The 26400-nt window shown below is 54.9% G+C and overlaps 2 protein-coding genes and 1 non-coding gene across 6 annotated transcripts; 2 read left to right on the forward strand and 1 right to left on the reverse strand.

Moving 5' to 3' along the window:
- Window positions 1–706: 706 nt before the first annotated feature.
- SLC66A1 (solute carrier family 66 member 1) lies at window positions 707–16945 on the reverse strand. Of its 2 annotated transcripts, XM_026455933.1 has the most exons (9): window positions 16786–16945; window positions 16231–16390; window positions 11374–11615; window positions 5360–5489; window positions 4546–4633; window positions 3754–3896; window positions 3518–3610; window positions 2727–2912; window positions 707–1431 (listed from the first exon to the last, which is right to left on the reverse strand). In XM_026455933.1, the coding sequence occupies exons 3-9, from the start codon at window positions 11535–11537 to the stop codon at window positions 1357–1359; spliced, it is 879 nt and encodes a 292-aa protein (XP_026311718.1). In that variant the 5' UTR covers window positions 11538–11615; window positions 16231–16390; window positions 16786–16945; the 3' UTR covers window positions 707–1356. The 2 variants fall into 2 exon arrangements, with proteins under 2 accessions (XP_026311718.1, XP_026311719.1); XM_026455934.1 differs by lacking the exon at window positions 16231–16390 and having other exon boundaries at window positions 16786–16881.
- Window positions 16946–17006: 61 nt separating this feature from the next.
- AKR7A2 (aldo-keto reductase family 7 member A2) lies at window positions 17007–25162 on the forward strand. Of its 3 annotated transcripts, none has more exons than XM_023219806.1 (7): window positions 17007–17320; window positions 20492–20679; window positions 20872–20976; window positions 21721–21817; window positions 22029–22128; window positions 22991–23120; window positions 24742–25162. In XM_023219806.1, the coding sequence occupies exons 1-7, from the start codon at window positions 17023–17025 to the stop codon at window positions 24901–24903; spliced, it is 1080 nt and encodes a 359-aa protein (XP_023075574.1). In that variant the 5' UTR covers window positions 17007–17022; the 3' UTR covers window positions 24904–25162. The 3 variants fall into 3 exon arrangements, with proteins under 3 accessions (XP_023075574.1, XP_023075577.1, XP_023075576.1); XM_023219808.3 differs by lacking the exon at window positions 24742–25162 and adding an exon at window positions 23927–24162 and having other exon boundaries at window positions 17011–17320; XM_023219809.1 differs by lacking the exon at window positions 20872–20976.
- Window positions 23945–24050, forward strand: LOC111547794. Its single transcript, XR_002733223.1, has one exon. It is a non-coding gene; the product is annotated as a U6 spliceosomal RNA (small nuclear RNA).
- Window positions 25163–26400: the final 1238 nt, after the last annotated feature.

Genomic DNA, 26400 nt, shown 5'->3' on the forward strand with positions numbered 1-26400 from the left:
AAAAAATTTTTAAAATACAAAAACAGGGTCTGGAAAACACTGAGTTTGGGGGTCCAGGAAGCACTCAGGGCTCAGCCCTGCCTTCCTCTCCACCCTCCCACCTTGCTTCTGTACCCGCCACTTCTTCCTCCTGCCTTCAATCCTATCTTTCCCTTTGATATCTCCCGCTCATCCTTCTGACCTGTCACCTCCAGGAGGCTCTCCCTGATCTCCAAGGAGATCTGGTTGCTCCTCTTCTCCAACTAAAAGTCCTCAAAACTAACCTTTATTGAGCCCTTACTATGCGCCAGGTTTGGGGCTAAACTCCATATCAGCATCTTATGTAATCCTTGAAGGGACACAGGAAGTGGTAGTACTGTCCATTTCACAGGTGAGATAAGCTAGGCACTGAGGAGCTGCAACGCAGAACCCAGATCCGACAGAACCTTAACCACTCTGCTTCTTCCTGCGCACCGAGGGGCAGGCTCCCCGTGGGGAGTCTCTGTCCCTGCTGCGTAACCACAGCGAGGTGTGGGGCCTGTCAGAAGAGGGCACAGACAAGCAGGCTAAAGAAACCAGAGGCCCCAGGAGGCTGGGCCTGGGCTACAGGCAGATGTGGTCCCCTCTGCTTGGCTCCTCCTGGATCCCCATCCACATCCACCACTGGTCCCCAAAGCAGCCCTGATCCCTCAGCACCTTGGGGAAGGAGCAACAGAAGCAGGTCTCGTGGGGAGGTACCGTTTCCTTGGTTGTCTTTTTTATTTTTTTGAGATGGAGTCTCACTCTGTCACCCAGGCTGGAGTGCAGTGGCACGATCTCAGCTCACTGCAACCTCTGTCTCCCGGGTTCAAACAACTCTCCTGCCTCAGCCTCCCAAGTAGCTGGGACTACAGGTGTGCACCACCACACCTGGCTAATTTTTGTATTTTTGGTAGAGATGGGGTTTCACCATGTTGGCCAGGCTGGTCTCGAACTCCGGACATCAAGTGATCCACCTGCTTCTGCCTCCCAAAGTTCTGGGATGACAGGTGTGAGCCACCACACCCGGCCTGTTTACTCGGTTGTCTGGAGTTGACAGGACAGTCCTGAGTCCAGCAGGCTGCAGCTGTGGCCCCTGGGGTGAGCAGGCAGAATGAGGTAGGTGGTAGGAGGGGCAGCCTGTCTCCTGAGAGGCCCTGGGGTCTCCGCTCCAGCTGCGGCCTCGAGGCTTCAGGGTCTACCTGAAGGTGTGTTCCCAGAGGGGACGGTTCGGTCCATGGGGGATCCAGAGGCCACCCACACACTGATGCAGAGCTGCAGCACCATCACTGCCCACACCTCCCCCTGCCTGGTGTGGCATCCGGTGGTCCCCGTCCTCCTGCGCTCAGCCGGGCTCGGTCAGCTGGGGAGGAGGAGGGGCTCAAGCTCCGAGGCGGCAGCGCTGCGCCTGTACACCAGGAACTGGATGGAGATCTGGGGGTGCCGCGGTTAAGGCCAAGCTGAGCAGACTGGGTTGGACCCGCCCCTGGGGGCCTTCCACTCCCGGGAGCTGCCTCCCTCTCCCCTCCCTCCCACCCCCACGCCGCAGCTGGGAAGGGCCAGCCATAACCTCCTGGCCTCTACCTTAGCTGTGCCCTCCATTCAGAACGCCTGTCCGGCTCCTCAAGCCCTAGCCAAGCTCCATTTGTCTCCAAGCCCAGCAGTGACTTCTCCCTCCCTCGACTCTGGCCCAGGATCTTCTCTTCCTCTCACCCTGTGGCATCCTGGAGCTTGCCAGGTGGCTGGGCCATTTTGGGGGCACGAGAGCCTAACTTTCACTTCTCCCTGTACCCAGCAGGGACTTAGCAAATATTAAAACAAAGGCCATGTTTACTTTCTCCCAAATGAGACCCAGATAACGCTCTGTCCAGCCTTCAGCAAACACTTTCTGAGCCCTCACGGATCACGGGGTCCTGTGGGGAGTGTTTTCAGATACCTCGTCTTACACAATATCCGGACGAGATAGCAGCTGTTAACTGAGGTGAAGACAGCAGCACAGAGAGGTTGACCGTGTGCCCTGCATCACACAGCTAGGAAGGAGGGGAGGAGCCAGGATTTGAACCCAGGTTTGTCCGACCAACTCATGTGTGTCTCCACACTCCAGCTCTCATTCGCACAGCCTGGAACATTCCTCTCCTGCCTTCGCCTGACTAACTTCTCCTTCTCTGTCAGGTCACAGGTTCAATGAGACTTACAGCGGCCTTTGCTGCCACTTTAACCAGGACAGCCCCTGGCTAGACGCTTTTGTTTTTCTCTGCAGTACCTGGTGCCACTTAATTCTTTGATGATAACGCTGTGTCCTCTCTGCCCCTCCCCAGAACTGTAAGCTTCTAAGGCACGCATGGCTGTTCCTGCTCACTCATGGCTCCAGGGTCCGGCTGGGTGCCCAGCACACAGGTGTGCACAACTGGGTGAGCGGATGGAGGGAGGGAGGGAGAGAGGGATGGCTGGATGGATGGAGGGAGGGACGGACAGATGGAGGGAGGGAGGGACGGAGGGAGGGACGGACGGATGAAGGGAGGGACGGACGGATGAAGGGAGGGACGGACGGATGAGGGAGGGACGGACGGATGAAGGGACGGACGGATGGATGAAGGGAGGGACGGACGGATGAAGGGAGGGACGGACGGATGAAGGGAGGGAGAGACGGATGAGTGCTGAAGCTGTGCGCAGGCAGGGGCTTCCTTGCCCACACCCCCACCACCAGCCCCACACGCCCTGAAGGATACGATGGTGTCGAGCAGCAGCACGCCCAGGCTGCCCACAAGCCAGGGCAGGTGGTGCAGCAGGTAGCTGCCCTCGCTCTGGCCCTCCTCGGGGTTTTTGAGCAGCACGCTCAGCCCATACAGCGTGTTCCCCAGCATCACCAGCGCAAACAGCGAGTAGGAGATCCCCTGGGTGGACTTCCGGAGGAACTGAGGCAGGAGTTTGGGTCAGAGATCTCGAACAGGCCTCCTGTCACTCTGGCCTGTAACTGTCCACATGTCCACCTGCCCCACCACAGTGCACCTGCCCTGAGCTCCTCTCTACCTGGGTGCCCAGTATCTGACATGGGCCCGACACACAGCAGAGCCTCCTCTCACCCACAGACGAGCCCTCCCAGGCCCCTGCCCGGGTCCACAGGAGACCGTGGCTGTGCCAGGCCTGCTGGCCCCATGCCACCCTGCATTCCACCCCACACAGGCTCTCGCTGCCCAGCAGGCCTCCCCTCCCCGACTCCCCAGCTTCTCCTCTCCCCTCAGGCCTCCAAGCTCAGCCCCTCACCTTCCCCTGAACTCCTACTCCTCCAAGACACACATGGGTCTCTTGCAGCCTGGCTGGCAGGCCACATCACGCCTGTTTTCCAGAAGCAGAAATGGAAGCTCGGAGACTGGATTAACTTGCCCCAGCCAACAGTGGGAGTAGCCCAGGCTTTCTGAACCAAGGCTCCTATGCTGTGCTACTCCTTAGCCCAGAGGGCCCGGGTGGCCAGGCCAGCTCTCCTCTACTTGGCCCCACCCAGCCCCTGCTGGAGGCTCACGTTGGTGCGGATCTGAGGCAGCCGGGAGAGCAGGTACAACACACTGGAGACGGAGCCGATGACGAAGCCAATGATTTCCTGCCGGGTAAAGGGCTGTGGGGCAGAAGGGGGCACTTGGTACCTCGTAGGAGCCAGAGGTGATCCCCCTCCCCACTTAGCGCCCACGAGGCTGTGCAGGGGAGAGCCCTGGGGACGAGCCAGCCTCCATCTCTTCTACCGCCACACCCACGGCTCACCTTGCTGCCCGGCTCCACGGACAGGAGCGCCCGCCCCCGGAAGGCTTCCCTCGGGGCAGCCACAGGCCCAGCAGCGCTCAGCAGCGGTGTGGCGCACGCCGTCCCCATGAGGAACAGCAGCATGGAGTTGATGGGGGCAGACACTGCACACGAGGCAGGAGGGAAGCTGAGGTTAGATGGCTGAGTGGCAGCAGGGGGAGGCTGAGTCCCGGCCTTGCCCCTCAGGGGCTGTGTTACCTTGGGCAAGTGACCTAACCTCTCTGAGCTTTAATTCTTTATCTGTTGAATGGGTACAACAGTACCCTTCCCCTAGAGTTATAAAGGTGAAACGCTGAGGGCAGGGAGGTCAGGAGGGGTTATACGAAGCAGAAATGCTGAAGAAAAACAATCCTTCCCAGGTCCGTCCCCATGTCCGTATGGCCTCAAGCTGACCTTGTCTCCTGCTCCTCCTGAAGGCTGGGGCACAGGCAGCCTGTGTGACTTGTCCTCGTTTCCCCGGCTCCAAGCCCAGGGCTGGACACAGAGGAGGAGCTGGAGCTGTGCCTGCTGAATGAGGCCCTGGGCGAGAGGAACCGGCCTGTGGTCTGGGCCAGGATACGCTCACTGCCCTCAAGTCTCTATCTTGGCTGATTAAGGCTCAGGCTCTTAGATAAGGCCCGGGGAAGCCTTTCCGAGGTTCGGGTTATCACCCAGCCATGGGAAACCCGCTTCCTCCCACACTCCAGGCGCCCCCGTCGCCCACGGCCCCCACTGCTGGTGGAGCATCTGACAGAGAGCGGTCCCCATACTCACACGGAGAGGGGCGTTTTCTGAACTTGTAGTAAAAGTACAGCGTCAGCATCACCAGGTCTGCCGAGACGTAATACACAGCTGTGTAGGTCTGTAAGAGACGCAGGGGGCCCAGGGGTTGGCGCAGTGCCGGGATCTGGGACCGCGCCCCGGCAGCCCTCTGTCATATCCCAGCTGGGTGACCCTGACCGAGTCGCTTCGCCTCTCTGAGCTTCTGTTTCCTTATCTGGCAAGGAAGAGCTCACAGTTCCCACCTGGCAATGACAGAACAGGTGGGCAAAAGACCCAGGAAAGGATCTAGCCCAGGAAGTGTCAGTGAGCTGGCAGTCAGTGCCAGCAGCCAGGACAAAGCGGGACACCGTGGTGAAGTGATGGCTCTGGTTTCGCCTGACGCCAGGGCAGTCAGAACTTTCTGGTCCCACGTGGGAAGACAATGCCTTCCTGATTGGGAGCCCCAGCTCTGCCTGCCCACAGGAGCGGGATGGCACCTGGGCCTCCCACGGAAAAACGCCTTTCCTCCTCGAGGGGCCCACCCCCTGGAAGCTTCGTCAGCATTCCAGCACCCTGGAGGCGGAAGACCGGAAACCTTCCTGTTAGACGCGCTCATATTGCAGATGGGAAAACTGAGGCCCAGAGAAGAGCAGTGGCCTGCCCACAGCCACAGTTCGGCAGACAGAAGGATGGGCCCTCACAAGATGCAACGACGGGTCAGGGTTCTGGAGACCAGGCGGGCCAAAGAGCCTGGCATCTCCTCAGGCAACCCTGCAGGGTGAGCCTGGGTTAGGGTTAGCGCCACCCTGCCTGGGTACCGGCCCACCTGCAGGGGCAGCTGGTCAGCAAGGAAGGAGCCGATGAGGTTGCAGGAGTCTCCGCCGATCCAGCCCAGGAGGAACCACAGGGACAGCGCCTGGTCCATGTTGCCCGTCTTGTAGGCTTTGATGAACTGGCTGTGGAAGAGGAAGAGGAGGGGACGCATGTTCATGTCACCTTACAGGGAATGCCGCCTTACAGGGGACGCCGCCCAGAGATGACCATGGGAGAGTGAGGCGGTCATGGAGAGGAGATGGCCTGGGGGCCCACCCTCCCCTTGGGCAGGATCCTCAGGAGCCTTCTCAGCTCTTTGGAGGAGTCTCCCAGGGAATCCCTTCTGAGTCGAGGGCTCCACGGCTATGCCTCTCTCCAGGGAAAGCCCCAGCCTTACTCAGATTCTCCTCCACCACACCCTGGGGTCTCCAGTGGGGATCTGGGGCTTATGTAGGGTCCTGAAGTTTTGTGTTGGGCCCTGAGAACTGCTGCATAGAACCCTGGATCCTTTCTCCTATGGATGCAGGGAGGGGCACTGCAACAAGACCGGTGCTGGGGAAGGGACACATGGACCGAAGGCCTGGGCACGCCAGGTCTCCAAGAGCAGCTGCAGCCAAGACAGGCAGAACCCTAGCCTGGTTCTCTTTAGAGGGCAACAGAGAAGGGCGGGGCTGAGGTGCCTGGAGCTCCACCATCAAGGTGGTGGGCTTTTGGTCCCCTGGCTGTTTTCCCAAAGGTCCCCGGTGCTGGGACCCTCTTAGGACTTCTGGTCAGGTGCGGGTACGAAGCCAAAGCTGGCGGTGGCACTGAGGCCCAGGGCAGTTCTGAGCCCTCTGTATGTGTGTTGACTCATTCTGTCCTCAAGACACCTGTGCTGTCCAGTCTACCACGATGACCTCCTCACTGGGCCTGGAGGAAGCTGTGCCATACGGCTCAGATTCAACCCCTACCTGGGCCTCCGGTCTTGCTCTTAACCATTATACATACTGCCATTTACTGTTCCAGTTTCTTTTTAACCACCTGCATGCATGAAGGAAAATAGACAGAAAGAAACTACATGGTGGCCAGACATGGTGGCTCACACCTGCAATCCCAACACTTTGGGAGGTCGAGGCAGGTGAATCACTCAAGGACAGAAGTTTGAGACCAGCCTGGCCAACCTGGTGAATCTCTACCAAAAATAAAAAAATCAGCCAGGCATGGTGGTGCACACCTGTAATCCCAGCGATTCGGGAAGCTAAGGGAGGTTGCAGTAAGCTGAGATCACACTACTGCCCTTCAGCCTGGGCAACACAGTAAGACCCTGTCTCAAAAAAGAAAATAAACAAAGAAACTATAAATGGCAGCTCATCCCATCCATGATCCAAGCCAGAAACTAAGAAATGGGCATTGGCTGGGTTCTTCCCACAGCCAGTCCTTCCATCCGCCTCCCTCAGCCTCCTAACAAGCCTCCCTCCTTTCAGATGAATCCTCCCTTTCAGAAACCTTTCTAAAACCCCCATCTCAGCCAGGAGCAGTGGCTCATGCCTATAATCCCAACACTTTGGAGGCTGGGCGTGGTAGCTCACACCTGTAATCCCAGCACTTCAGGAGGCTGAGGAAAGAGAATCACTTGAGCCTAGACGTTCCAGACCAGCCTGGGCAACACAGCAAGACCCCGCCTCTACCAAAAAAAAAAAAAATTAGCCAAATGTGGAGTGGGGACCTATGGTCCCAGCTACTCAGGAGGCTGAGGTGGGAGGATCACTTGAGCCCAAGAGGTTGAGGCCGCAGTGAGCTAGGACTGCACCACCGCACCTCAGCCTGGAAGTGAGACCTTGTCTCAAAAAAAAATTGTCTTTAATAACAAATAAAAAACTAAAATCCCAGTGTCACCAAAAACGGTCAGAGTCTTCCAGTGCTCTTCGACAAGGACCCCCGTTCTGAGAGGGGGCCCTTGCAAGGCCCCAGGCTCGCCGCCCCAGGACGGCTGTTTTCCTCCCAGCTCTGGTGTCGTGTGTCCCGCCCAGCCCTCCTCAGGCTCGGAGTCATCTTTCCCATCTCAGGAAATGTCGGTTCCTCCTCTGGGCCTCCCCTGACATGAGCTCCACTGGCATCTTCTCCTTCCTCCTTTGTAACACTTGACATCCCCATCCCTCCCAGATTCACTCAAATTTCCTGAGGACAGGGGGAGTGACGAGCATAGGCCCAGCACTGAGAAGGCCCTGAATCAAGGTTTATCCCATGGCCCTTACAGTAAAGCTCCTCCTAAGATGCTATGACTCAACGTGCCTTCATCAACTGCAGGAAAGTGATTCTGTCCCACTCAGGAGAGACGGAGTCCTAGGGAAGACCAGGGGGGCAGCCACCCTCCCTCCATCACTTAGGGCTCTCTCCCAGGCCTCCAATCCCCTCCCTGCTTAATCAACCAGCCCAGGCAGAAAGGGGGAGCCCCAGCCAGCTACTCAGAGAGTCCTGAGGAAGCTCTCACCCTTGGACAGGGAGCCTCCCACCCTTGGCCCCATCAGTCACCTACACCTGTCCAGACTGCCCGGTAAGGGCCTCTCCAATCCCCTCACCATTGATGCTTCCTGAAGGCTTCCACAGCCTCCCAGGCGGCCTCCCTGCCTCCACTCTCTCTCTGTCACTCTGCTCCTTCCTCCCCATCACTCACAGATTATCTTTTCAAGGGTACCAGAATGCAAGCTCTCCAAAGGCAAGGACAAGGTCTGTTTGGCTTACCTGTACCACATCCAACATGGCACCTGGAACAAGGTAACTCAGTAAAAATGTCAAGCCTCTGAGAGGGTGCCCGGAGAAATCAATGGGGAAGGACAGTCTTTTCAACACCTGGCACTGGGACAACTGGATATCCACATGTGCGGTGGCTCATGCCTGTAATCCCAGCACTTCTGGAGGATGAGGCAGGTAGACCACTAGTCAGGAGTTCGAGACCAGCCTAGCCAACATGGTGAAACCCCATCTTTACTAAAAATGCAATAATTTGCCAGGCATGGTGGCACATGCTTGTAATCTCAGCTACTCAGGAGGCTGAGGTAGGAGAATCACTTGAGCCCAAGAGGCGGAGGTTGCAGTGAGCTGAGATTGCACCACTGCACTCCAGCCTGAACAACAGAGCAAGACTCTGTCTCAAAAAAGAAAAAAAAAAAAATGAGGCTGGACTCCTACTTCGTATCATTTACAAAATATAACACAAAATGGATCAAACACCTAAATGTAAGAGTTACAGCTATATAACTCTTAGAACAAGAGATGCTGGGCACGATGGCTCATGGCTTTAACCCCAACACTTTGGAGGCCGAGACAGGAGGATAGCTTAAAGCTAGGAGTTTGAGACCAGCCTGGACAACACAGTGAGACCTTGTCTCTACCAAAAACAAAAAAAGAAAAAAGAAAAATTCAATTTTTTCACAGTAGTGTGATCTTGGCTCATTGCAGCCTCCGCCTGGTGGGCTCAAGCAATTCCCCCGCCTCAGCCTCCCGAGTAGTTGGGACCACAGGCACGCGCCACCACACCTGACTAACTTTGTATTTTTAGTAGAGATGGGGTTTCACCATGTTGGCCAGGCTGGTCTTGAAGTCCTGACCTCAGGCAATCTGCCTGCCTCGGCCTCCCAAAGTGCTAGGATTACAGGCGTGAGCCACTGCACCCGACAAAAAAAAAATACATGGGGAGGCCGAGACGGGTGGATCACGAGGTCAGGAGATCGAGACCATCCTGGCTAACATGGTGAAACCCCGTCTCTACTAAAAAAATACAAAAAACTGGCCGGGCGTGGTGGCGGGCGCCTGTAGTCCCAGCTACTCAGGAGGCTGAGGCAGGAGGATGGCGTAAAACGGGGAGGCAGAGCTTGCAGTGAGCTGAGATCTGGCCACTGCACTGCAGCCTGGGCGACAGAGCGAGACTCCATCTCAAAAAAAAAAAAAAAAATACATGAATGTGCATAGCAACATTAATCGTAATAGCTACAAAGTAGAAACAACCCAATGTCCATCAGTGGGTGAATGGGTAAGAAAATGTGGCATACACAGAGTAAAACAGTATCTGCCACAAAAAGGACTGAAGTACTGCTTTGATACATGCTATGATATGGATGAATCTTGAAGACATTATGTTAAGTGAAAGAAGCCAATCACAAAAGGTCCTGTGTGATTCCATTTATACGAACCATGAAATGTCCAGAAGAGGCAAATCAACAGAGACAGAAAGTAGACTAGTGGCTGGCAGGGACTGAGAGGGCCTGGCAGGAATGAAGAGTGACTGCTGATGGGCATGGCTTTCCATTTGGGCTAACGAAAATGTCCTAAAATTAGTTGTGGTGACAGTTACACAACTCTGTGGCTATACTAAAATAACTTGTACATTGAATGGGTTAATTGCATGAAATGTGAATTCTCTCCCAATAAAGCTGCTAAAACAATGTCAAGCCCCCGATCAAACCTTTGTCTTTATCCCTCAGGATAAAGAGCACATTTCTAAACAGCACAGCAGGCCCCTTAGGCCATAGGGCCTATGATGACTCCTGTGACCTCACCTCTCCCTGCCCTGACCCCTACACACTCTGTCCGCCATGTAAACACAGCTGCCCCTTCTCTGTACATCTGCTGCTTCCTCTGCCTGAACTGCTCTTCCACACTCAGCCCCTGGCTCTCACCCCTCAATGCTGTCCTATCCTCAGCTTTTAGCCTAGATGCCAACACCTCCAGCTCCCTTCTTTTTTTTTTTTTTTTTTTTTTTGTTTTTGAGATGGAGTCTCGTTCTGTCGCCCAGGCTGGAGTGCAGTGGCCGGATCTCAGCTCACGGCAAGCTCCGCCTCCCGGGTTTACGCCATTCTCCTGCCTCAGCCTCCCAAGTAGCTGGGACTACAGGCGCCTGCCACCTTGTCCCGCTAGTTTTTTGTATTTTTTTAGTAGAGACGGGGTTTCACCGTGTTAGCCAGGATGGTCTCGATCTCCTGACCTCGTGATCCGCCCATCTTGGCCTCCCAAAGTGCTGGGATTACAGGCTTGAGCCACCGCGCCCGGCCCCTGCTTTTTTTTAATCTTAATTTTTTTTTTTTGGGGGTAGAGATGGGGTCTCACTATGTTGGCCAGGCTGGTCTTGAACTTCCGACCTCAAGTGATCCTCCTGCCTCAGCCTCCCAAAGTGCTGGGATTACAGGCATGAGCCACTGTGCCTGGCCTCCAGGTCCTTCCTGACTGTAATCTTCTTCCGCCTCTGCAGATGGGTGGGTGTCCCTCTTCTGTGCTTCATGTAATGAAATAATAGCAGTGTCACCACTGACAGCTTTCAGGCTTGTGCAAACATTGTGTGAAGATCCTGAGTGGGCAGCTCTCCCTACACACCCACATGCCATCTTCATAGCAGCTGTCTCAATTAGGTAACAACATTTCTATGACACAAGCAAGGAAACTGAGGCTCAGAGCAGTGAGGTGACACGCCCAGGTCAGGTCAGGATGCTCTTGACCCCTGTGCATCGTGTCCTCGCTCCCCGATCACAGCAGCGGCCACGCAATGTTGTGTTCACTGCAGCTATCTCCACCACCTGACTGTCAAAGCCTGGAGGACAGAGGCTGTGTTTGATGCGTTCCAGCCCTCCCACTCTCCCGCCCCATTTCTGACCAGCTGTGCCACCTAAAGCAAATTGCTTCACTTCTCTGGGTTTTGGATCCCTCATCTGTAAAATAGATGGATGGTAACTGTCCCTATTTCACAAGGTTGTTGTGAGGATTAAATGAGGTAGAAATACGGCAAGTGCTTAGAAGCAAGCCAGGTATGTGGCGGGCACTCAAGAAACTGTTGCAAAGGTGATGATCTCTGCATCAGCATCGCCCGACACAAGGTCTGGCCTGTGGGAGGGACGAGTGCAGGTCCCTCCTGGGTGGGTAGGAAATCAAGGGAGCACACCCAGCCTCCAGTCTGGAGAGGCCTGTGGCCCACCAGGCAACCCCTCTCTGAGCAGTAGCTAGAGCCACTGCCCCAACCCCACAGCCCTGCCCTGGTCCTGCCACGCAGACACTACTCACGGGAAGGTAGATGCAGCAAAGCAGAGAATGGAGATCAAGCCCAGGCCCACACTGGCCTCATCCCAGCCGTCCTGGGCACATTCACCCAGCACATCCCATATCCACTGGATGGAGCCATTAGGGCAGCTGGAGAAGTTGCGGGAGCCCAGTTTCTTCCAGACCATGGCTGTGGAGGAGGGGCCCCCAGCCAGGCGGGTCTGCACGGGAGAGAGGGTGCTGGTGTTCCGAGGCCGGCAAGGGTTCTACAGGGAGGAAGAGAGGAGGCTTTCAGCATTGGGAGGTCCAGGTCCTATTCATGGTCATCCCAAACTAAGCTCAGCCCAGCCTTTTCACCGGGTGCCTCGCCCGGAACCAGAGAAGGGCAAAGACATAATCCTCACCCACCAGGACCCGATCAGCCCCCAGGTACACGGATCACAGCAAACACATGCCAGCTACAGACACGTGCAGGCAGCGCGCTGGATCTGCAGAAGGGACGAGTGTGTTCAAATCCCTGCTTCACCACCCATTCATGCCAGACTTTGGGCAAAGACTCAGCCTTTCTGTGCCTGAGCCCTCTCATCTGGAAATGGGGTCCTCAGAGCACTCCTCCCACATACGGTTGTTGTGTGGGTTCAATGAGTTCATACATAGTGTGATGAACTGAGCCCTCCATGTTATCTCTTCCTATGACTCTTGAACGCTTAGGTTGGTCCTAATTTGTTGTTATTATTGTAAATTACTCTGTAAGGATCTGCTGAGGCCAGGCCCATCAAGTTCATCTAATTTAAAGCAGGTTGTAGCCAGGAGCAGTGGCTCATGCCTGTAATCCCCACACTTTGGGAGACCAAGGCGGGAGGACAGCTTGAGCCCAGGAGACGGAGACTAGCCTGGCAGCCTGGGCAACATAATAAGACACTATCTCTTAAAAAAAAAAAAAAAAATTAGCCAAATATGGTGGTGTGCGCCTCTGGTCCTAGCTACTCATGAGGCTGAGGTGGGAGATCACTTGAGCCTAGGAGGTAGACGCTATAGAGAACTAAGATCTCACCAGTGTACTCCAACCTGGATGACAGAACAAGACCCTGTGTCGAAACAACAATAACAAAAAATAAGGGCTAGGCACTGCGCCAGCACTCTAGGAGGCCGAGGCGGGAAAGATCACTTCAGCCCAGGAGTTCGAGAACAGCCTGGGCAGCTGTCTCTACAACAAAATTCAAAAATTAGCCAGGTGTGGAGGCACACGCTTGTAGTCCCAGCTAGCTACTCAGGAGGCTAAGGTGGAAGAATCGCTTGAGCCCAGGAGGTGGAGGTTGCACAGCAAGCCATGATCGTGCCACTGCACTCCAGCCTGGGCGACAGAGCCGGACTCTGTCTTAAAAGAAAAAAAAAACAAACACACACACACACAAACCATAAAGCAGGTTGCCCCACACAGATGAGGCAAGTGGAGAAGAGGAGCAAGGGATCCCTGGGTTTGCATGAGTGACAAGGACTCAAGTTTGGGACACTGCAGCCTGTATTCTCCCAGGAGCTCACAGAGCGTGGGGGACGCCTACCAGCAGGGAGTCCACAGCCACCTCCTCACTGTCACACTGAGCCACCTCCTCACTGTCACACTGACAAAGCCAGAATATGGCTGATCACAGAGGTGGGCAGGTCAGGCCTCTCCCAGTACCCAGGCACCCTGGACAGTGCGTAGGGCAGTCATTGCCTGCGTGACACCTTAGAGGAGGGAGGGAAAGTGAGGCTCGGCTGGGCCATCTCTATCAGCGATCGTCACCACAGCTCGGACCAGTGAGCCAAGGCTCCTGCATGCATTCATGTTTCATCTTCACGGCAACTATGAAGTGGGGACCACTGATATCCACAAGGAGCCTGAGCCAGAGTGCAGAAGTCATGTGCCAAGGCCACCCAGCCAGGCAGCTACAGAGTCAAACCCAAGACTCAGACCGACACCCCTGCTCATGGCCACTTGCCACACCGCCCGCCTCAGGTGCGTCTGTCACCAGCGAAGCAGAAGCGTTCTGTGGCTCCCTAGCAAGCAGACACAGAAAGAGAGAGAGAGAAGCCTCTGTGGTCTGGCATGACTGCACAGCCACAAAGTGGGCTTCCCCTCTTCTCCCTGTGCTCAGAGGGGATTTCCTCACGCAGGCGGGGGCTGTCTCTAGCTGCCTTCATTCCCACTTGTGTCAGGAAGCCTGGACTCCCCAGCTAGTCCCTGGCTGGCCCCACGGAACTGCTGAGGACACAGAGACCAGGGAGCACCAGGAGGGAAAGGAAGTGAGTCAGCACCTCCTCTCAGGAAGCCACAGACCCTCAGCCCTAATGTGATTCGCTATGGGCAGAGGCCCTGGACCTGAAGGTAAGGGCGCCCCGGGTCACTGTCAGCCCAGCTCACTGGACTACCTCCAGGGCCCGGCACAGGCAGGGAGGCTGAAAGCCTCTTCCTTGTCTTCGTGGCCCACCTGGGGGACCATCAGCATAGCTGATGTTAGAAGCCTTCACCTGATGCCCCATCTCCGGCCCCTGAAAGGCCACTCCAAATTAGCATAGAGTCCAGGTGTGGCTGGGCGCAGTGGCTCACACCTGTAATCCCAGCAGTTTGGGAGGCTGAGGCAGTTGGATCACTGGGCTTAGGAGCTGGAGAACAACCTGGCCGACATGGTGAAACCCCATCTCTATCAAAAATACAAAAACTAGTTGCGCGTGGTGGTGTGTGCCTGTAATCCCAGCTACTTGGGAGGCTGAGGCAGGAGAATCACATGAACCCAGGAGGCAGAGGTTGCAGTGAGCCAAGATGGCACCATTGCACTCCAGCCTGGCTGACAGAGCGAGACTCCGTCTCAAAAGCAAAACAAAACACAAACAAACAAACAAAAAAAAACATATAGTCCAGGTGAGAACTACACGTTTGCAATGCCAAAGGCATTTCAAATCAAGTCCTCATGTTCTCAGCCACCACTCCCAACTGGGCTGCAACCCCACACCCCCTTGCAGAATCTGAAGACAAGGCTGCAGCTCATCCACTGCCATCCCCACCACTCCCCAGCAAGGTCGGGTATACTGTGCTCATTTGACAGGTGAGGCTGAGCGGCCTTGGAAGTGAGTTAACCTGCCGGAGCCTGTCTATAAAAGGGGGCTAATGACACTCACTCCTTGGGGCAGCTGTCCTGACTAAATGCACATAAAGCTCTCAGCCCCTGTGCCGGATGACACATGGCAGCGACAGTTTTCAGGATGAGAGTCCAGCATCTCAACCACCTTGGGGGCTCTCGCTTCCCCCTTTCCCCAGGTTAGGGAGGAAATGAAATGGACACATCTCAGTATGTGTGTGTTGGGGGGTTGTCTCGAGGAAGGTACCTTGGTTTATGGAGCCTGCAGCCTGTCTCTCACTTCCCTCTTTCCCTAGGTTAGGGAGGAAATGAAATGGACACATCTCAGTATGTGTGTCTTGAGGAAGGTCCCTTGGTTTATGGATCCAGGATACTGGGTGGGTGGCCCCCTGACCTTGGTCAGGACCCATATGCAATCTGGAACTCAGGACACTTTGAGACACACCTGATCCCCGAACAGAAAGGCCTTGCTCTGAGGGCCATCCTGCGTAGTTCCTGTCACCTAGAAGCCAGGCATGGACCCACTTCCCGTTCATACAGCACTGAGCAAATGGATGCCCAAGATTGCAATGGAGCTTGACCTCATCTGTAAGGATGGCAAGGACCCCAGAAGGGGTACCCTGGAATCACCCTTGGAGGGTGCATGTTCAAAATTTGGAGTCAGTGCACCTGGGCTGGGGCTTAGAGATTCTGGGTTTAAGAAGTCCTCCAGCGATTCTGCTCCATCCGGTGCACTTTGAGAAAGGCTGGGTTGGAGATGGCATCTCCTGCCACACCCAAACTCTCCTCCCTGATCCCAAGCTGAGTCAGGGATGCTTCAGGCACATGATCACAGCCGATCATGTGTCCACCTTTGTCTACAGAATCAAGTCCAAATTACCTGAGGCTAGGCCTCAAGTTACTCCAAGAACTGCCCTCCCAACCCTATCTCCTGCCTCCTGACCCACGTCTTCAGTCATTTCAGGTCTCCAGGCTTTTGCACCTGCTATCTCTTCCCCTAGAAGTGTCCTGCTCCCCTTCAAGGGCCTGGTCATGAAACAAGAAGACTCACTTCTAAATTGCCCTTTCAAAGATGTCCCGTGAGAGCTGGCTGGATAAGACCTGCCACCTTCCCTTCTCCCTTCCTCCACACACCTGAAGAACGCTACCACCGTCCTCTGCGCCAGAGTCCTTGAAACACACTCTCCCCACTCCGGGTTGTGCATTTCTTATTCTCCAGGTCTAAACACACCTAGAGGTTCAGCAAATGTTGAGAGAGAGGGAGAGAAAGAGAGGCAGAGAGAAGGACAGAGTGAAGAAGACAGGAAATAGGGGTGAGGAAAGGAGAAAGAGGATAAAGAGACAGAAAGAGGAAGGAAAGGAGAAAGGAAGGAAGAGGGGATAGCTGTGAGCTGGAACAGTCCAGGGTTGAGGAGAAAAGCACTCTGGAACAGACCTGCCCGATGCCTACCAGACTGGAACTCAAGTGATGGAGCTTTGTAGTGCTCATCTGAAAAGTAGGGGAATAATGCAATACCCACCACCTAGGCTGACTGCAGAGTTAAATGAGACAATCCAGGCCAAGCGATTACAAGGGTGCCTGGCACAGGCACTCAACACCAACAGCCCAAAATGACTATTATTTGTTCTCGCTGTAGCGCCTCCAGCGTCCAGGCACGCAGGTGCCTTCAGTAAGCCTTGATCAGACATGATCTGTGACCCCGGCCCAGGACCTCTCACACTTTCAGACTCAGACTCTCCATGCACACGTTTGGAAACCTACCCTAAGCACGGCGTGGGAGGAGGCAGTGTGGGTACTCGTCCCTGCAGACCTGGGGAGAATGTGAGGGGAGGAGAGTCCCGGCTCGGGGCTACCACCCAATCCAGGCCTCGGCGTCCTCGGCCACAGCTCCCTCCTGGTGACTCAGACCGGTGAGGGCCGCCTGTTTGGAGGGATAATGATAGGACAGCTGCTGGGGCCAGGGCCGCGAGGGCCCCTCGCCCGGCCGGCCCGGGAAAAACGAAGCAGCCATCAGATGCCAAGGGGCCGGTCGGCCGGGACAGGAGGTGAAAGGGGACCCGGCCCCCAGCTCCTGGCCAGGCCAGCTCGAGAGGCCGCGCTGGTCGCCCTTGAGGTGGGGGGCCACAGGACTGCGGATTCCCAAGAGCCACCCAGTCCCGGCCCGGAGCCTCGCCCCAGGATGTCGCGCCACAAGGAGGGCGCACGGGCCCGGACAGTCCAGCGGCCGGAGGAGAGGGCTGGAAGGACGTGGAAGGGAAGCCCAGGAGCCCCGACCCCCAGCCGTGGAGTTTGCCACCTGTCCCCGCGCCGGCTCACCACGTCCAGATCCGCCGCCAGAGCCCAGCTTCTGGGTCAGGGCCCGCCGGGTCAGCTGACCGCGCGCCGCCGCCCGGCCCGGGGAACCGCAGGCCCCGCCCCCACGCCGCTTGCGGGGCGGACCCGGCCTGGAGGCGCCCTAGGGGCGGTGCCTGGTGTCCCCGCCCCCAACCACCTCCGTGCTCCGCCCCGGCGTGGGCGGGGCCCTCCGGCTCCCAACGCGCAGGCGCTGCTGCTATGCTGAGCGTCGCGTCTCGCGTAGTCTCCCGCACCGCCGTCCACTGCGCGCTTGGCTCCCCGCCGCCCGAGGCCCGCGCGCTGGCCATGTCCCGGCCACCGCCACCGCGGGTCGCCACGGTGCTGGGCACCATGGAGATGGGGCGCCGCATGGACGCGCCCGCCAGCGCCGCGGCCGTGCGCGCCTTTCTGGATCGCGGCCACACCGAACTGGACACGGCCTTCATGTACAGCGACGGCCAGTCCGAGACCATCCTGGGCGGCCTGGGGCTCGGGCTGGGCGGCAGTGACTGCAGAGGTAACAGTGGCCCCTGATTCTCCCCATGCATCGTGCAGAGCTGAGCCCGTCCCCAGCCGTGCACCACCCCACTCGGGCCTGGCCGCGGGCAGCACCGACGGCTTCGTCCCTCTCCCCACCCACGTCCACCCCGCAGCTCTGGGAACCCCAGGACAACTGGACAGTACTTTGCCCTGACTCCTTTCCCCCACTCTCCTTCCACTGGGAGTTGCAGCGCGAGAGTCTCCCCCTAGCCTGGTCTGGCCCATCGCTTCCCACCTCCATTGATGCCCCCACCTCCAAACCTGCCAGGTGCCCATAACCGGTCCCCACCCAGGCTCTCCCCCTTTTCTCTACCCCTTCGTTGCCATCATCACCCATGCACTCTCTGGGCAGCCTTTTCTCATCCTGGCCTTTTCTTAACCACTAGACTTTGCCTTGTTCAGCTGGCAGTACCTCTGTCTGTCTCAGGGAGAACTGTGGCGATGCCTCAGGCTGGCTGGGAGAGTAGGGGTGTTTGGGAGTGCAGACAGGTGAGGGGTAGGGACTTTCCACTCTATGCCAGGCTTTGACATGGATCATAGGAGAGAAAGTAACTCCAGCCCTCCACAGGGAGTTCAGAGTCTAATGGGGAAGACTGAAATAATGATTGCTGGAGAGCCCAGAAGAGAGTACTTTGGGGAGCTGCAGGCCAGGGAGAGGCACTAGGGAAGAAGGCTCAGCAAATGCTGGATGGAGCTTGGCCTTAAAGGCTCAGTGGTAGGTTGGAGGAGAACAGGAGAAAGGAGCATTAGAGTCTATGCAAAGACTTGGTTTGGAAATGCAATGTGCGTGATGTGTGAAAGGAAGGCCAGTGGGCAGGTGGGGCTTGAGTGGAGGATGGAGGGGACTGTTCCTCATGAGCCTGGTGCCCTTGATAGCCCTTGGGAGGGTGCCTGGCACGCAGTGAGGACCCAGGGAACGTGGGCTGTTACCATGCTTCACCCACTGGACTATCCTGAGGCTTTTGCTGCCCACCCCTGAGGAGAGGCTCTCTCTGGGCCCACCTTAGAGTCATAGTGTGTGGTGGGTGGGCTGGGGGGAAGAGGGCGACTGTGAATCTCAGGCCTATGCTCTTTCTAGTTCACCTGGCTGCATGTTGTTGTTGTTATTATTTGAGATGGAATCTTGCTCGGTCACCCATGGTGGAGTGCAATGGCATGATCTCAGCTCACTGCAACCTCTGCTTTAGCCTCCCAAGTAACTGGGATTACAGGTACACGCCACCACGCCCAGCTAATTTTTGTATTTTTAGTAGAGATGGGGTTTCACCATATAGGCCAGGCTGGTTTCCAACTCCCGACCTAAAGTGATCTGCCCACCTCAGCCTCCCAAAGTGCTGGGATTATAGGTGTGAGCCACCGTGCCCAGCCAGGTTACATATTATTAATAATGAAGATTTTGTTCCTGCGTTGGTTTTTCTTCTCCAGCCCTTCCCCACTTCCATCTCTGAGGCCAAGAGCTCACTGGACCTAAGTCCTCAAGCCAGGCCTGTGGCAAAGTTCATGCCAAGAATGCTTGCAGGGCTGTGGGGAAATGGAGAAAATCTGGATGAGGAACTGTGGAACTTGTTCTCTTCCATATCCCAACTGATCTCATGACACCCCTCTGAGCTACTGAGCTGAGTTTGCCACGTGTGAAAAGTGCAGAATCCATCCACCCACCAATCCAGACAGCTGGAGTTCTTTTTTTTGTTTTGTTTTGTTTTTTGTTTTTTGAGACAGAGTCTCGCTCTCTCACCCAGGCTACAATGGCACAATTTGGACTCACTGCAACCTCTGCCTCCTGGGTTCAAGTGATTCTCCTGCCTCAGCCTCCCAAGTAGCTGGGGCTACAGGCACATGCCACCACACCTGGCTAATTTTTATATTTTTAGTAGAGATGGGGTTTCACCATGTTGGCCAGGCTGGTCTCGAACTCCTGACCTCAGGTGATCCACCCACCTCAGCCTCCCAAAGTGCTGGGATTACAGGCGTGAGCTACCTTTCCTGGCCCAGCTGGGGTTCTTTTTTAATTTATATTTTTATAGAGGGAGGGTCTTGCTACATTGCCCAACATTATCTCAAACTCTTGGGCTGAAGTGATCCTCCCTACTCAGCCTCCCAAAGTACTCCCAAACTAGGTTTACAGACTTCAGCCACTATACCTGGACCAACAGCTGGGGTTCTTTCTAGGTGAAAGATTAATGCAAAATTAACTCATTTCCAAGCTGCTTGGATGTAGAACACTGTTGTCATAGCGATGTGTCTCTACAGTGGTTGGATGTATGCTCATGCTTCTGTGAGTCGGGAAGGGGAGGGGAGAATTATAATTACATTCTGCTCAGTTTGCCTTCTAAGCTTGCAAATTGATCTCAACCACTAGGCCACATTCATGTGACTGCTTCGCTTTCCTAAATTCTTCCAGGCCTGCCCCCTTGACTTCTTTCTCTATACTGCAGCCAAGTGTGAACACAGGTGACCGGTTCACACCCTGACAAACCCTGGAATGATCAAGTTCAGATTCAGTGGGATGGTATTTAATAACTTTTGGGATCAGGTCTGTCCCTGTGTCTTGTCCTATGTCCCACTGCTCCTTGCTCTGGAATTTATGCTCTTATAACTTAGACTTGAAGGTTTGGAGCTTCACATACTGGTTTATTTTTTATTTTTATTTTTGCCTCTTTGACTTTGCATGGGTTCCTATGCTCTGGAATGTACTTCCTGCTCCTCCTTGTTGGCTGGGACTCTGGGGGTGATCCCCTAGAGAAAGCCTTCCCTGGAGTCTCCCAGTTGGCTTCATGCATCTCATCTGGGCTCCTTGGCACTGTGTGCCTTTCCCTCCTGTGCTTACCATATTGTACCATCATCCTCTAGGGCTCCAGGAGGGCAGAGATCCATTGTATTCAGTTCATCTCTGCATACTCAGTCTCTAGTGCAAGGCCTTGCACAGCCAGTAGGTTGGTGACTAATGATAGTTATTCTACTAGGTGAACATGGAGAACTCACATTATTTAATCCCCAGGACCTCCCAATGATGACAGTTTGATTATTATCACCCCATGTTTACAGATCATAGAATTGAGGCCAAGAGAATATTAGTAATTTAGCTAGGGTTACATAAGTTGGCAAATGGCTTTAGTAGGTCACTTAACCATTCCATTCTCTCTCCAAGTGAAAATTGCCACCAAGGCCAACCCTTGGGATGGAAAATCCCTAAAGCCTGACAGTCTCCGGTCCCAGCTGGAGACATCACTGAAGCGGCTGCAGTGTCCCCAAGTGGACCTCTTCTACCTACATGCACCTGACCACAGCACTCCAGTGGAAGAGACACTGCGTGCCTGCCACCAGCTGCACCAGGAGGTGAGGGGACCCTCCGGGCTCCGAAGGTGGGCTCCAGCTCCTTTCTTTATCCTGATCCTACTCATGACAGCAGAGGCACCAGGGCGGTCCCAGGGTGGAGCAGAGAACAGCCCCATTCCCTGGGGTCCCACCCAGGCCTCCCCTTCCTGGTCTGGGCTGCACTGCGTTCTGACTGCTGCCTCACCCCTGCAGGGCAAGTTCGTAGAGCTTGGCCTCTCCAACTATGCCGCCTGGGAAGTGGCCGAGATCTGTACCCTCTGCAAGAGCAACGGTTGGATCCTGCCCACTGTGTACCAGGTGAGGGCCGGGGCTGCAGAGGCCAAGGTCTCCAGAACTCCTCATCCTGGGCTGTCTTTGCCCCTCCGTCTGCCCCCTGTGCCCTCTGCCTAGCAACCACTCCCCCTGCTGAAAGCCTGCAGATGGCTCCCAGGTACCCTCAGGATGCCATTCAAGCTCCTCAGCCGGGCCACGGGGCGTCTGCTTCCTTCCTGCCGGCCTGTGCACCTTGGACCCTTCCTTCCCCACCTCCTTTCGTACCTCAGCCTGGAACACATTTCCCCTGCCCTCCTCCCTGGGAGAAGCACTCGGGCCTTACATAGAGGTCTCCTCCTCTGGAAGCCTTTCTAGACAGCCTCACAGGAGTCTCCAGTCTCCAAACCTCATCTTCATACATTCAGCGAGTACTTTCCAGCTCCTTGTTTGATCATAGAACCTAACTTTCTTGTAATTAACTGCCTTCCTGTCTATTTTTTTAAACTTGAGTAAACATCTCCTGGAGGCAGGGATTTTGTGACACCTACTTGTGGTTGTAACCAGTGTCCAGCATGGAGTTGATACACCAGATATTTGTGGAAAGATATCATTCCACTTCAATTTTCTGTCCTTGGACCCAACACCCTCCCTCCATCCCCTGCTAATAGTAGTCATGTTAGAAGATTGCTGAAGTCCTGGGCTGGTGTTGCTTTAGAGTTTTAAAAGTGGAAGGCAAGAGTTCCTTCTCTTGACATGTCCACCCTCTCCCCGGGGTCCCTCTCCCTGCAGGGCATGTACAACGCCACCACCCGGCAGGTGGAAACGGAGCTCCTCCCCTGCCTCAGGTACTTTGGACTGAGGTTCTATGCCTACAACCCTCTGGCTGGTACGTGGAGCATTCCTGACCCTGTCTCAGCCTATTCCCGACCCACAGATGCCCAGCCCAGGACCTGGGAAGCAGGGAGGGTTTGACTAGGGGCTGGGCTGCATCCTTCAGCCCTCCTGGGTCCCTGCCCCTCCCCTAGACCAGAGCCCTGAGGGTTATAGCAGCTTCTGGGGCACTCTGGGCCTGGGGGCTGATTGCTGCCTTCCCGCAGGGGGCCTGCTGACTGGCAAGTACAAGTATGAGGACAAGGACGGGAAACAGCCCGTGGGCCGCTTCTTTGGGAATAGCTGGGCTGAGACCTACAGGAATCGGTGAGCTGGGGTTGGGCTTGGTGAGGATGGCTGGGGTGGGGTCAGCTCTATGTGGAATGAAGTCCTGGCTGCTCCTGGGGTAAGCCCTTCCCTTGCTGTTTGCACCTCCTCCCTTGCATTCCTTCAGGAATTCCCAAACCCTCTGTGAGTGTTGCTGTTGTCTTGGGACCTCTGGGAGGTAATGAGGATCCCTGGATGTTGGGGTCTTGAAGTCGTAGCTCTTTTCTGAGCAATCACCTGCTCACCTGCTGGGAAGGAAAGAGGGAGCCCAGGATGGGCCAGGCATGGTGGCTCACACCTGTAATCCCAGCACTTTGGGACACCGAAGTGGGAGGATTGCTTGAGCTCATGAGTTCAAGACCAGCCTGGGCAACATGGTCTCTACAAAAAAAAAAAAAAAAAAAAATGCAAAAAATTAGCCAGGCGTGGTGGTGCACACCTGTAGCCCCAGCTACTCAGGAGGCTGGGGCAGGAGGATTACTTGAGCCTAAGAGGTTGAGGCCGCAGTGAACCATGATCATGCCACTGCACTCCAGTGTAGGCGACAGTAAGACCATGTGTCCAAAAAAAAAAAAAAGTCCAGGAGGGAGTCCTGCCCCATCTGAGCAGGCTTCGTGTCCCTAAGGGAAAATCAGAGCAGGTTCCTGAGTCCTCAGGAATAAAGATTCATTGAGGTCTCTGTCGAGGGGCCCGGCATCCTGGGTGGTTCTGACGCCCAGCAAAGTGGGAGACCTATGACTAGAGAGGACTCCCCTCAGGGCTGCAGGGTGTGGGGTGGGGCCACCCTGGATGGCTCTTTGGTTGTGGCTCCCAGTGTGATCCCCATGGTACTGACCCCTGTGCCACTGTCCCCCCTGCACAGCTTCTGGAAGGAGAACCACTTCCGGGCCATTGCCCTGGTGGAGAAGGCCCTGCAGGCTGCATATGGCGCCAGCGCCCCCAGCATGACCTCGGCCGCCCTCCGGTGGATGTACCACCACTCACAGCTGCAGGTAACCAGCGACCCTGGGCGCTCAGCTCCTTCCCTTCCAGGGGAACCTTTAGGTGAAGTCCAAAGCATTTGATTTCTCAATTCCTCTGAAATTTCTCTTTCTTCCAGTTCTCATAAACACTCTTCCCACTGGTCTTTGATGGTATCTGAGTGGAGGCTTTGTAGTGAGGGCTTCATTACAGGGATTTTCTTATTCCTCAGGCTTTATGGAGTATGATTATCCCAGTGTTATAGATGAGAAAGCTGAGGTTCACCCAGCTATTAAAGTGGCAGACATTTTAACACAGGTATAACTAAAGCCCACCCATCTCACCCTTTTGGTTTCCCTCTCTTGATGCCTCATGTCTTCGTGGTTAAAACTCATTTCCTGACCGGTGGCAGTGGCTCACACCTGTAGGCCAGCACTTTGGGAGGCCAAGATGGGAGGATTGCTTGAGCTCAGGCATTTGAGTCTAGCCTGGGCAAGAAAGTGGGACCCTATCTCTACAACAAATCAAAAACATTAGCCAGGTGTGATGACTTGCTCCTATGTTCCCAGCTACTCTGGAGGCTGGGATGGGAAGATGGCTTGAGGCTGGGAGGTCAAGACTGCAGTGAGCTGGGATCACACCACTGCACTTTAGCCTGGGTGACAAAGCAAGACCCTGTCTAAAAAAACAAGCAAACAACGACGAAAATAACAGCAACAAACTCACCTCCAGTTTCAGCGTTCCACGTTGCATAGTGTCTGGCGTGTATCTGGTAGATGTTCAGCATGTGCGAGCTGTGTTTTACGTAAGTTTTCTCTCATCCCAATGCTGATAACAGAGAAGAAGATTGAGTGTCGTGCCCGTGTCGACAGCACATATACTCAAATTGGAAGATACAGAGAAGATTAGCATGGCCCCTGCGCAAGGATGACACGCAGATTTGTGAAGCGTTCCATATTTTTCCACCGCCACCACCGCACTGCACCACCTCCCACCCCCTTTTTTGTACAAAACACAAGGAAAAATGTTTTTGTTTAAAAAAAAAAAAAAGACTGAATGTCAAAACAAGCTTAATAACTTAGCCTGCTTTTTTATTTTTTTGAGACAGGGTCTCACTCTGTCACCCAGGCTGTAGAACAGCGGTGCATTCATAGCTCGCAGCAACCACAACCTCCTGGGCTCAAGTGATCCCTCTGCCTCAGCCTCCCTGGTAGCTGGGACAAGGCGTGCACCACCACCACTGGTTCATTTTGTTTTGTTGTTTTTTGTAGAGACAAAGTCTCTCTCTGTTGCCCAGGCTGGTCTTGAACACTTTGGCTCAAGTATTCTTCCCACCTCGACCTCCCAAAGTGCTGGGATTATAGGCATGAGCCACTGTGCCCAGCCAACTTAGCTATTTTTACACAGCTGCTGGGGGGCAGAATTGGGCTGTGAATGTAGGTCTATCTGGAAGCGTCGTGTGGCAGTAGGGGAAAGAATACAGGTTTCAAGTCAGATGGGTACAGCTATCCAAGGCACCTTACGCCCTTCTGGACATACGGGATAGAAATATAAACAGACACCCCAAATCTCAGCAGGGAGGTGGCTGGGAGGGCTGTGAGTGGAGTCGCTGTGCAGCAGAAGAGGGTTGAAGTCTGGCCGTCTCCCTTGCAGGGTGCCCACAGGGACGTGGTCATCCTGGGCATGTCCAGCCTGGAGCAGCTGGAGCAGAACTTGGCAGCAACGGAGGAAGGGCCCCTGGAGCCAGCTGTCGTGGACGCCTTTAATCAAGCCTGGCATTTGGTTGCTCACGAATGTCCCAACTACTTCCGCTAGGCCCATCGTGGCTCAGGCTGCGCAAGGCTCTTCTGTCACCTCTTTTGTTCTCTCACACTGACCAGTCTTGGCCTTACGCTGACTTAGCAGAGTCTTTCTGGATTGTCTGGATCCGTGCATTATTTTTCTAGCTTCCTGCCTTGCTCCCTGTTTACTTTACACTGTGAAGGGCGGGGGTGAGTCCCACTTGAGCACTCCCTGTTGAATAAAGTAGGCACTTGACCTGGCTGTCGCCCAGGTCTTGAGTGAACCCCAAAAACTTGTTTTCTCTGCTGATGACACCTTGTTTCCCATCCTACCTGGGGACCGAGAAAGGGCAGAACCACAGGCTGGAGTCTTCAGAGGACAGAGGTAGTGGGAGGGTCTCAGAAGCACGCTGCCCTCCCAGGGTCTCCTCGGTCTCCCCTGGTCTGAATACTCACTTGACCTCTCAACATTGAGGTGCCTCTCACTCTTCTACACACGATAGAAAAGAGGAACACCTGCAGTACGTTTTCTCTAATTCAGAATTGCCTCAATACATTCTTAGGAATGAAACAACTGGGGCAAAGAAACTACCGTTAGAGTCACTACCAGGCAGAACACTTCCCAGGATCTGTGGAACATCTTGAACGCTCTCAATCTCAGCCTCCTCTTGTCTTAACTAAAGCCTCTTGTCTTTTCACCCATAAGGTTCTCAGCCTTGGCTCTGGGCCTCTATTCGGCGTGGGGACATAGGCAGCCAAGGTCCTCATTTCCCTTAGAAACCCCTACTCCAAACAGGAGGCACCAAGGCTGAGAAGAAGAATCCTCGGTTCAGTGGTTGCTGAACCTGCTGCATTCCCAGTGCAGCGAAATCCCTCCAGCCACGGGCAGGGCAGCAGGCAGCACTTGGAGCAGCTTCCTGAAGCGATGCAAGAGGCCCAACCTGGAAATTTACTTTTTCATTTATATTTATTATTTGTTCTTGAGACAGGCTCTTGCTCTGTCGCCTAGACTGGAGTACAGTGGCATGATCACTGCTCACAGCAATTTTCACCTCTGGGGCTCAAGGGATCCTCCCACCTCAGCCTCCCAAGAAGTTTTTATTTTTTTTTGTGGAGTGGAGGTCTCCCTATGTTGTCGCCATCTTTTCTCTTTACCCATAACAAAACAGATGCTCACCCATGTGGAGGAGCGTATCAGTTATCTTTGCACAAGAAATAACATTAATAAGTTGCTTGGAAAAGAAAATCCAAGGCTGGCACAGTGGCTCCTGACTATGATCCCAGCATGTTGGGAGCCCAAGGCAGGTGGATCACTTGAGCTCAGGAGTTTGAGACCAGCCTGGGCAACATGGTGAAATTCCGTCTCTACCAAAAATACAAAAAATTAATCTGCGTGTGGTGCCACATACCTGTGGTCCCAGCTACTCCAGAGGCTAAGGTGGGAGGATCGCCTGGGCTCTGGAAACAGAGGTTGCAGTGAGCCGAGATCATGCCATTACACTCTAGCCTGGGTGACACAATCAGACCCCAT

Source organism: Piliocolobus tephrosceles, chromosome 1, assembly GCF_002776525.5.
Source record: "Piliocolobus tephrosceles isolate RC106 chromosome 1, ASM277652v3, whole genome shotgun sequence".
Taxonomy (NCBI): Eukaryota; Metazoa; Chordata; class Mammalia; order Primates; family Cercopithecidae; genus Piliocolobus; species Piliocolobus tephrosceles.

Bases quoted from the DNA above. Each gene is read 5' to 3' on its own strand.
- SLC66A1 (XM_026455933.1), bottom strand. From the start codon at position 11,537: ATGGTCTGGAAGAAACTGGGCTCCCGCAACTTCTCCAGCTGCCCTAAT. The intron at 4,634-5,359 runs GTGGGCCGGTAC...CGTCTCTTACAG, and splicing joins CTGACCAGCTGCCCCTGCAG to ACCTACACAGCTGTGTATTA. The intron at 1,432-2,726 runs GTATCCTTCAGG...CGGCACCCCCAG, and splicing joins TGCTGCTGCTCGACACCATC to ATCTCCATCCAGTTCCTGGT.
- AKR7A2 (XM_023219806.1), top strand. From the start codon at position 17,023: ATGCTGAGCGTCGCGTCTCGCGTAGTCTCCCGCACCGCCGTCCACTGC. The intron at 20,680-20,871 runs GTGAGGGGACCC...TCACCCCTGCAG, and splicing joins GCCACCAGCTGCACCAGGAG to GGCAAGTTCGTAGAGCTTGG. The intron at 22,129-22,990 runs GTGAGCTGGGGT...CCCCCTGCACAG, and splicing joins GCTGAGACCTACAGGAATCG to CTTCTGGAAGGAGAACCACT.